Consider the following 11,110-nt stretch of genomic DNA (forward strand, 5'->3'; position numbering starts at 1 on the left):
CACATGTAACGTGTACAATGCCACCCATCTTATACCACACATGTAACGTGTACAATGCCACCCATCTTATACCACACATGTAACGTGTACAATGCCACCCATCTTATACCACACATGTAACGTGTACAATGCCACCCATCTTATACCACACATGTGACGTGTGGAAAGCACAGGGAGTGGTCAGCGTAGAGGGTCCGCAGTGGAAAGCACAGGAAGTGGTCAGCGTAGAGGGTCCGCAGTGGAAAGCACAGGAAGTGGTCAGCGTAGAGGGTCCACAGTGGAAAGCACAGGAAGTGGTCAGCGTAGAGGGTCCGCAGTGGAAAGCACAGGAAGTGGTCAGCGTAGAGGGTCCGCAGTGGAAAGCACAGGAAGTGGTCAGCGTAGAGGGTCCTCAGTGGAAAGCACAGGAAGTGGTCAGCGTAGAGGGTCCACAGTGGAAAGCACAGGAAGTGGTCAGCGTAGAGGGTCCGCAGTGGAAAGCACAGGAAGTGGTCAGCGTAGAGGGTCCGCAGTGGAAAGCACAGGAAGTGGTCAGCGTAGAGGGTCCGCAGTGGAAAGCACAGGAAGTGGTCAGCGTAGAGGGTCCGCAGTGGAAAGCACAGGAAGTGGTCAGCGTAGAGGGTCCGCAGTGGAAAGCACAGGAAGTGGTCAGCGTAGAGGGTCCGCAGTGGAAAGCACAGGAAGTGGTCAGCGTAGAGGGTCCGCAGTGGAAAGCACAGGAAGTGGTCAGCGTAGAGGGTCCGCAGTGGAAAGCACAGGAAGTGGTCAGCCCCATCGCCCCCTGTGACATTCCATACGTGGTGATCTCGGTAGGTATATCGGAGAAGATATGTCAGGCTGTAACTATTCCTCAAAGTACATCTCTAACTGCAGTTCTTCCTGTGACCAGGTGGGGCGCTCCTCCCTACTGGTGGCGGCCCAAGAGAAGTGTCAGCTTCTGGCTGAAAAACTGCCCCAGCAGGACAACAACACCACCACAGACTCTGAGATGGAGGAGCCCAGTGTACCAGGTACTGTGTGACTGGACAGCCAGTTTACCATATTGGTGTAAGGTCTTCACATGTGATTGGACGTATCTGGATTGCATCTTGGCCCGTGATTGGATCCTGAGGTTCCCTGATCTGTAGTGTCCTGGCCTGTGATTGGATGATGAGGTCACCTAATGTTTATACCGTCTTGGCTGGTGATTGATCACAAAGTTGCCTCATCTGTACGGTGTCTTCTCGTGTCATTGGACGGTGAGATCACATGATCATTATACTTTGTACATGTCGCCCATTTTGTGCTTTTATATTTCAGAATCAAAGAGCGATGGCGATCCTCCTAAACTGAAGTGTGAGCTCTGTGGTCGGGTGGACTTGGAGTACAAATTTAAACGTTCCAAGAGGTTCTGTTCCATGGCCTGTGCAAAGAGGTGATTGTGAGATACGTGTGGCGGGATGGTGTGTACTCTTGTGCACGGAGCGGGGGTTTTGTTGGGTCTCTGTGCACGGAGCGGGGGTTTTGTTGGGTCTCTGTGCACGGAGCGGGGGTTTTGTTGGGTCTCTGTGCACGGAGCGGGGGTTTTGTTGGGTCTCTGTGCACGGAGCGGGGGTTTTGTTGGGTCTCTGTGCACGGAGCGGGGGTTTTGTTGGGTCTCTGTGCACGGAGCGGGGGTTTTGTTGGGTCTCTGTGCACGGAGCGGGGGTTTTGTTGGGTCTCTGTGCACGGAGCGGGGGTTTTGTTGGGTCTCTGTGCACGGAGCGGGGGTTTTGTTGGGTCTCTGTGCACGGAGCGGGGGTTTTGTTGGGTCTCTGTGCACGGAGCGGGGGTTTTGTTGGGTCTCTGTGCACGGAGCGGGGGTTTTGTTGGGTCTCTGTGCACGGAGCGGGGGTTTTGTTGGGTCTCTGTGCACGGAGCGGGGGTTTTGTTGGAGCCACATTGATTGCTTCTCCTTTCATCCATGCACTGACAGTGAGCCCCGAGGATACCTCCGCCCCTAGGCTGACCCTGAGGATAACCATACCCTAGGCTGACCCTGAATCCTAAGGATACCTCCGCCCCTAGGCTGACCCTGAGGATAACCATACCCTAGGCTGACCCTGAATCCTAAGGATACCTCCGCCCCTAGGCTGACCCTGAGGATAACCATACCCTAGGCTGACCCTGAATCCTAAGGATACCTCCGCCCCTAGGCTGACCCTGAGGATAACCATACCCTAGGCTGACCCTGAATCCTAAGGATACCTCCGCCCCTAGGCTGACCCTGAGGATAACCATACCCTAGGCTGACCCTGAATCCTAAGGATACCTCCGCCCCTAGGCTGACCCTGAGGATAACCATACCCTAGGCTGACCCTGAATCCTAAGGATACCTCCGCCCCTAGGCTGACCCTGAGGATAACCATACCCTAGGCTGACCCTGAATCCTAAGGATACCTCCGCCCCTAGGCTGACCCTGAGGATAACCATACCCTAGGCTGACCCTGAATCCTAAGGATACCTCCGCCCCTAGGCTGACCCTGAGGATAACCATACCCTAGGCTGACCCTGAATCCTAAGGATACCTCCGCCCCTAGGCTGACCCTGAGGATAACCATACCCTAGGCTGACCCTGAATCCTAAGGATACCTCCGCCCCTAGGCTGACCCTGAGGATAACCATACCCTAGGCTGACCCTGAATCCTAAGGATACCTCCGCCCCTAGGCTGACCCTGAGGATAACCATACCCTAGGCTGACCCTGAATCCTAAGGATACCTCCGCCCCTAGGCTGACCCTGAGGATAACCATACCCTAGGCTGACCCTGAATCCTAAGGATACCTCCGCCCCTAGGCTGACCCTGAGGATAACCATACCCTAGGCTGACCCTGAATCCTAAGGATACCTCCGCCCCTAGGCTGACCCTGAGGATAACCATACCCTAGGCTGACCCTGAATCCTAAGGATACCTCCGCCCCTAGGCTGACCCTGAGGATAACCATACCCTAGGCTGACCCTGAATCCTAAGGATACCTCCGCCCCTAGGCTGACCCTGAGGATAACCATACCCTAGGCTGACCCTGAATCCTAAGGATACCTCCGCCCCTAGGCTGACCCTGAGGATAACCATACCCTAGGCTGACCCTGAATCCTAAGGATACCTCCGCCCCTAGGCTGACCCTGAGGATAACCATACCCTAGGCTGACCCTGAATCCTAAGGATACCTCCGCCCCTAGGCTGACCCTGAGGATAACCATACCCTAGGCTGACCCTGAATCCTAAGGATACCTCCGCCCCTAGGCTGACCCTGAGGATAACCATACCCTAGGCTGACCCTGAATCCTAAGGATACCTCCGCCCCTAGGCTGACCCTGAGGATAACCATACCCTAGGCTGACCCTGAATCCTAAGGATACCTCCGCCCCTAGGCTGACCCTGAGGATAACCATACCCTAGGCTGACCCTGAATCCTAAGGATACCTCCGCCCCTAGGCTGACCCTGAGGATAACCATACCCTAGGCTGACCCTGAATCCTAAGGATACCTCCGCCCCTAGGCTGACCCTGAGGATAACCATACCCTAGGCTGACCCTGAATCCTAAGGATACCTCCGCCCCTAGGCTGACCCTGAGGATAACCATACCCTAGGCTGACCCTGAATCCTAAGGATACCTCCGCCCCTAGGCTGACCCTGAGGATAACCATACCCTAGGCTGACCCTGAATCCTAAGGATACCTCCGCCCCTAGGCTGACCCTGAGGATAACCATACCCTAGGCTGACCCTGAATCCTAAGGATACCTCCGCCCCTAGGCTGACCCTGAGGATAACCATACCCTAGGCTGACCCTGAATCCTAAGGATACCTCCGCCCCTAGGCTGACCCTGAGGATAACCATACCCTAGGCTGACCCTGAATCCTAAGGATACCTCCGCCCCTAGGCTGACCCTGAGGATAACCATACCCTAGGCTGACCCTGAATCCTAAGGATACCTCCGCCCCTAGGCTGACCCTGAGGATAACCATACCCTAGGCTGACCCTGAATCCTAAGGATACCTCCGCCCCTAGGCTGACCCTGAGGATAACCATACCCTAGGCTGACCCTGAATCCTAAGGATACCTCCGCCCCTAGGCTGACCCTGAGGATAACCATACCCTAGGCTGACCCTGAATCCTAAGGATACCTCCGCCCCTAGGCTGACCCTGAGGATAACCATACCCTAGGCTGACCCTGAATCCTAAGGATACCTCCGCCCCTAGGCTGACCCTGAGGATAACCATACCCTAGGCTGACCCTGAATCCTAAGGATACCTCCGCCCCTAGGCTGACCCTGAGGATAACCATACCCTAGGCTGACCCTGAATCCTAAGGATACCTCCGCCCCTAGGCTGACCCTGAGGATAACCATACCCTAGGCTGACCCTGAATCCTAAGGATACCTCCGCCCCTAGGCTGACCCTGAGGATAACCATACCCTAGGCTGACCCTGAATCCTAAGGATACCTCCGCCCCTAGGCTGACCCTGAGGATAACCATACCCTAGGCTGACCCTGAATCCTAAGGATACCTCCGCCCCTAGGCTGACCCTGAGGATAACCATACCCTAGGCTGACCCTGAATCCTAAGGATACCTCCGCCCCTAGGCTGACCCTGAGGATAACCATACCCTAGGCTGACCCTGAATCCTAAGGATACCTCCGCCCCTAGGCTGACCCTGAGGATAACCATACCCTAGGCTGACCCTGAATCCTAAGGATACCTCCGCCCCTAGGCTGACCCTGAGGATAACCATACCCTAGGCTGACCCTGAATCCTAAGGATACCTCCGCCCCTAGGCTGACCCTGAGGATAACCATACCCTAGGCTGACCCTGAATCCTAAGGATACCTCCGCCCCTAGGCTGACCCTGAGGATAACCATACCCTAGGCTGACCCTGAATCCTAAGGATACCTCCGCCCCTAGGCTGACCCTGAGGATAACCATACCCTAGGCTGACCCTGAATCCTAAGGATACCTCCGCCCCTAGGCTGACCCTGAGGATAACCATACCCTAGGCTGACCCTGAATCCTAAGGATACCTCCGCCCCTAGGCTGACCCTGAGGATAACCATACCCTAGGCTGACCCTGAATCCTAAGGATACCTCCGCCCCTAGGCTGACCCTGAGGATAACCATACCCTAGGCTGACCCTGAATCCTAAGGATACCTCCGCCCCTAGGCTGACCCTGAGGATAACCATACCCTAGGCTGACCCTGAATCCTAAGGATACCTCCGCCCCTAGGCTGACCCTGAGGATAACCATACCCTAGGCTGACCCTGAATCCTAAGGATACCTCCGCCCCTAGGCTGACCCTGAGGATAACCATACCCTAGGCTGACCCTGAATCCTAAGGATACCTCCGCCCCTAGGCTGACCCTGAGGATAACCATACCCTAGGCTGACCCTGAATCCTAAGGATACCTCCGCCCCTAGGCTGACCCTGAGGATAACCATACCCTAGGCTGACCCTGAATCCTAAGGATACCTCCGCCCCTAGGCTGACCCTGAGGATAACCATACCCTAGGCTGACCCTGAATCCTAAGGATACCTCCGCCCCTAGGCTGACCCTGAGGATAACCATACCCTAGGCTGACCCTGAATCCTAAGGATACCTCCGCCCCTAGGCTGACCCTGAGGATAACCATACCCTAGGCTGACCCTGAATCCTAAGGATACCTCCGCCCCTAGGCTGACCCTGAATCCCGAGGATACCTCTGCCCCTAGGCTGACCCTGAATACTAAGGATACCTCCGCCCCTAGGCTGACCCTGAATCCCAAGCATACCTTCGCCCCTAGGCTGAGCCTGAATCCTAATGATACCTCCGCCCCTAGGCTGACCCTGAATCCCAAGCATACCTTCGCCCCTAGGCTGACCTTGAATCCCGAAGATACCTTCGCCCCTAGCCTGACCCTGAATCCTAAGGATACCTCCGCCCCTAGGCTGACCCTGAATCCTAAGGATACCTCCGCCCCTAGGCTGACCCTGAATCCTAAGGATACCTCCGCCCCTAGGCTGACCCTGAATCCTAAGGATACCTCCGCCCCTAGGCTGACCCTGAATCCTAAGGATACCTCCGCCCCTAGGCTGACCCTGAATCCTAAGGATACCTCCGCCCCTAGGCTGACCCTGAATCCTAAGGATACCTCCGCCCCTAGGCTGACCCTGAATCCTAAGGATACCTCCGCCCCTAGGCTGACCCTGAATCCTAAGGATACCTCCGCCCCTAGGCTGACCCTGAATCCTAAGGATACCTCCGCCCCTAGGCTGACCCTGAATCCTAAGGATACCTCCGCCCCTAGGCTGACCCTGAATCCTAAGGATACCTCCGCCCCTAGGCTGACCCTGAATCCTAAGGATACCTCCGCCCCTAGGCTGACCCTGAATCCTAAGGATACCTCCGCCCCTAGGCTGACCCTGAATCCTAAGGATACCTCCGCCCCTAGGCTGACCCTGAATCCTAAGGATACCTCCGCCCCTAGGCTGACCCTGAATCCTAAGGATACCTCCGCCCCTAGGCTGACCCTGAATCCTAAGGATACCTCCGCCCCTAGGCTGACCCTGAATCCTAAGGATACCTCCGCCCCTAGGCTGACCCTGAATCCTAAGGATACCTCCGCCCCTAGGCTGACCCTGAATCCTAAGGATACCTCCGCCCCTAGGCTGACCCTGAATCCTAAGGATACCTCCGCCCCTAGGCTGACCCTGAATCCTAAGGATACCTCCGCCCCTAGGCTGACCCTGAATCCTAAGGATACCTCCGCCCCTAGGCTGACCCTGAATCCTAAGGATACCTCCGCCCCTAGGCTGACCCTGAATCCTAAGGATACCTCCGCCCCTAGGCTGACCCTGAATCCTAAGGATACCTCCGCCCCTAGGCTGACCCTGAATCCTAAGGATACCTCCGCCCCTAGGCTGACCCTGAATCCTAAGGATACCTCCGCCCCTAGGCTGACCCTGAATCCTAAGGATACCTCCGCCCCTAGGCTGACCCTGAATCCTAAGGATACCTCCGCCCCTAGGCTGACCCTGAATCCTAAGGATACCTCCGCCCCTAGGCTGACCCTGAATCCTAAGGATACCTCCGCCCCTAGGCTGACCCTGAATCCTAAGGATACCTCCGCCCCTAGGCTGACCCTGAATCCTAAGGATACCTCCGCCCCTAGGCTGACCCTGAATCCTAAGGATACCTCCGCCCCTAGGCTGACCCTGAATCCTAAGGATACCTCCGCCCCTAGGCTGACCCTGAATCCTAAGGATACCTCCGCCCCTAGGCTGACCCTGAATCCTAAGGATACCTCCGCCCCTAGGCTGACCCTGAATCCTAAGGATACCTCCGCCCCTAGGCTGACCCTGAATCCTAAGGATACCTCCGCCCCTAGGCTGACCCTGAATCCTAAGGATACCTCCGCCCCTAGGCTGACCCTGAATCCTAAGGATACCTCCGCCCCTAGGCTGACCCTGAATCCTAAGGATACCTCCGCCCCTAGGCTGACCCTGAATCCTAAGGATACCTCCGCCCCTAGGCTGACCCTGAATCCTAAGGATACCTCCGCCCCTAGGCTGACCCTGAATCCTAAGGATACCTCCGCCCCTAGGCTGACCCTGAATCCTAAGGATACCTCCGCCCCTAGGCTGACCCTGAATCCTAAGGATACCTCCGCCCCTAGGCTGACCCTGAATCCTAAGGATACCTCCGCCCCTAGGCTGACCCTGAATCCTAAGGATACCTCCGCCCCTAGGCTGACCCTGAATCCTAAGGATACCTCCGCCCCTAGGCTGACCCTGAATCCTAAGGATACCTCCGCCCCTAGGCTGACCCTGAATCCTAAGGATACCTCCGCCCCTAGGCTGACCCTGAATCCTAAGGATACCTCCGCCCCTAGGCTGACCCTGAATCCTAAGGATACCTCCGCCCCTAGGCTGACCCTGAATCCTAAGGATACCTCCGCCCCTAGGCTGACCCTGAATCCTAAGGATACCTCCGCCCCTAGGCTGACCCTGAATCCTAAGGATACCTCCGCCCCTAGGCTGACCCTGAATCCTAAGGATACCTCCGCCCCTAGGCTGACCCTGAATCCTAAGGATACCTCCGCCCCTAGGCTGACCCTGAATCCTAAGGATACCTCCGCCCCTAGGCTGACCCTGAATCCTAAGGATACCTCCGCCCCTAGGCTGACCCTGAATCCTAAGGATACCTCCGCCCCTAGGCTGACCCTGAATCCTAAGGATACCTCCGCCCCTAGGCTGACCCTGAATCCTAAGGATACCTCCGCCCCTAGGCTGACCCTGAATCCTAAGGATACCTCCGCCCCTAGGCTGACCCTGAATCCTAAGGATACCTCCGCCCCTAGGCTGACCCTGAATCCTAAGGATACCTCCGCCCCTAGGCTGACCCTGAATCCTAAGGATACCTCCGCCCCTAGGCTGACCCTGAATCCTAAGGATACCTCCGCCCCTAGGCTGACCCTGAATCCTAAGGATACCTCCGCCCCTAGGCTGACCCTGAATCCTAAGGATACATTCGCCCCTAGGCTGACCCTGAATCCTAAGGATACATTCGCCGCTTACCAACATCCAAGTCATAGTGTAACCTCTATATCCAATGCTGAGTACTTCGAGGGAGTGAGAGAAATGCGGGGCGTCCTCACTGATCTCACATTGCCTGACAATCTCCAGCCTCCACCTCGCCGCCCCGGCCTAAGCAATCAGTCACTAATGTCTGCATACTGATCCAGGCTGATGCTCCATAAAATATTGAAGCCAGAGGATAAGCATGACAGGCAGCTAGCATTTTTTAAAAAGGAATGGTCACCATAGTCCAGGCACCTTTCACCCTTCACCTGTACGGTGCCGCATCCGCTGGTGACAGGACGCCACCGCCGCATGCAGCTGTAAGTCCACCCGAGCTGACTGCTGATTGGCTTTCCTCTGCAGGTGTCAGGATCCGTCACTCCCTCCAGTGTAACCCCTCTGTCCGTCTCCTCCACCCTCAAACACACCAATAGCCAAGAGGAGTCCAGTCGCTGCTCTGAAAACTCCAGCTATGAGGAGCCATTGTCTCCAATCTCTGCCAGCTCCTCCCTCCCCTGCCAGCACCACCAAGACATGGAGATGACCGACCTCCACCCCGGGGACACTCTACACATCAACCACAACTTCTTACCCAGCGACCCAACCAAGTGGAACGTGGAGGATGTCTACGAATTCATCCGCTCCTTGCCAGGTACGTGACACTTCCTGCACTGTGCTGTATGGAGGACTCTGAGCTCCCGGTGTGACGGCTCCTCTGCTGTGTTGTACGGAGGACTCTGAGCTCCCGGTGTGACGGCTCCTCTGCTGTGTTGTACGGAGGACTCTGAGCTCCCGGTGTGACGGCTCCTCTGTTGTGTTGTACGGAGGACTCTGAGCTCCCGGTGTGACGGCTCCTCTGCTGTGTTGTACGGAGGACTCTGAGCTCCCGGTGTGACGGCTCCTCTGTTGTGTTGTACGGAGGACTCTGAGCCCCTGGTGTGACGGCTCCTCTGCTGTGTTGTACGGAGGACTCTGAGCTCCTGGTGTGACAGCTCCTCTGCTGTGTTGTACGGAGGACTCTGAGCTCCCGGTGTGACGGCTCCTCTGTTGTGTTGTACGGAGGACTCTGAGCCCCTGGTGTGACAGCTCCTCTGCTGTGTTGTATGGAGGACTCTGAGCTCCCGGTGTGACGGCTCCTCTGTTGTGTTGTACGGAGGACTCTGAGCCCCTGGTGTGACGGCTCCTCTGCTGTGTTGTACGGAGGACTCTGAGCCCATGGTGTGGCGGCTCCTCTGCTGTGTTGTATGGAGGACTCTGAGCTCCCGGTGTGACGGCTCCTCTGCTGTGTTGTATGGAGGACTCTGAGCTCCCGGTGTGACGGCTCCTCTGTTGTGTTGTACGGAGGACTCTGAGCTCCCGGTGTGACGGCTCCTCTGCTGTGTTGTACGGAGGACTCTGAGCTCCCGGTGTGACGGCTCCTCTGCTGTGTTGTACGGAGGACTCTGAGCTCCCGGTGTGACGGGTCCTACTCTGTGTGTACAGAAGACTCTGACCCGTATCTCACACTTTAATCAATCAGATTATCCTGCACTCCTCCCATATTAAATAGCCATGTGGCAAGCCAGTGTGAGGCCTGGGGGGATTCGGAAGCCATTGACAATGACCCGCCCCCCCCGATACTAGCTGCAATCCTCTGTCTGATTCCGGTCCCATACTCCCCTTCCCCGTCCTTCCAGATAGTACCAGCCTGGCTGTAAAAAGCACAGGGCCTCTTACTCCACCAATCTCCAGAGCCGGTTTGGGGGCGACTGATCCCACTTTTCCAGCCTGATCGAATTCAATATATTCACATGAGGGGCAGAAAAAGCCAGAGTTGCCCTGTGCTGGTGAATCTTGACACTGTCCTGACGCACCTCTCATGTCCTCCCGTTCTGCTTTTCCAGGCTGTCAGGAAATCTCGGAGGAGTTCCGGGTACAAGAGATTGACGGCCAGGCTCTGCTTCTTCTTAAAGAGGACCACCTCATGAGCGCTATGAACATTAAACTGGGCCCGGCCCTGAAGATCTACGCTCGTATCACGATGCTAAAAGACTCCTGACCACAGTGACTGCCGGGCAGAGGCGGAGCCGAGGACGCTTATTTATAGACATTTTCTTTTATACCTTCTTTGTATTTTTATGAAAACAAATTCTCTATTTTGCGATGAATATCTCCGTCCCGCCAGAAGTTATTTTGTAGATTTTCATTAGAAACCTTTTCAACACAAATTATTTGGCGCCTTTTGATTGTGCAATAAACAGCGCAGTGCAAGTCTGCCCGCAGGTGGGGAACCCGACCAACATGAAACATGTATGCAGTATTCATGACCAGCCCCATCGCTCACGCAGCGACCACCGCATGTACACGTCTCCAGCCCTCGCACAGCCACCCCCGCGTACAAGTCCCCAGCCTTTGCCCAGCTACCCCCATGTACACGACCCCGACCCTCACACAGCCACCCCTCCCATGTACACGTCCCCGGCCCTCGCGCAGCCACCCCCATGTACACGACCCCGACCCTCACACAGCCACCCCTCCCATGTACACGTCCCC

The 11,110-nt window shown here is 56.2% G+C and overlaps 1 protein-coding gene across 1 annotated transcript in view; it reads left to right on the forward strand.

Annotated features, from left to right (window-relative positions):
* LOC108802716 (polyhomeotic-like protein 2) overlaps positions 1 to 10,750 on the forward strand; it is a 28,186-nt gene extending 17,436 nt beyond the window's left edge. The window contains exons 12-15 of the mRNA XM_018574573.1: positions 890 to 1,010; positions 1,300 to 1,415; positions 8,942 to 9,230; positions 10,462 to 10,750. Of these exons, the coding sequence (XP_018430075.1) occupies positions 890 to 1,010; positions 1,300 to 1,415; positions 8,942 to 9,230; positions 10,462 to 10,616 (681 nt within the window). The 3' untranslated portion in view covers positions 10,617 to 10,750. The remainder of the gene's footprint in view (positions 1 to 889; positions 1,011 to 1,299; positions 1,416 to 8,941; positions 9,231 to 10,461) is intronic.
* Positions 10,751 to 11,110: the final 360 nt, after the last annotated feature.

This window comes from Nanorana parkeri, unplaced genomic scaffold (genome assembly GCF_000935625.1).
Source record: "Nanorana parkeri isolate BGI_ZX_2015 unplaced genomic scaffold, ASM93562v1 scaffold3056, whole genome shotgun sequence".
In the NCBI taxonomy this organism is placed as follows: domain Eukaryota; kingdom Metazoa; phylum Chordata; class Amphibia; order Anura; family Dicroglossidae; genus Nanorana; species Nanorana parkeri.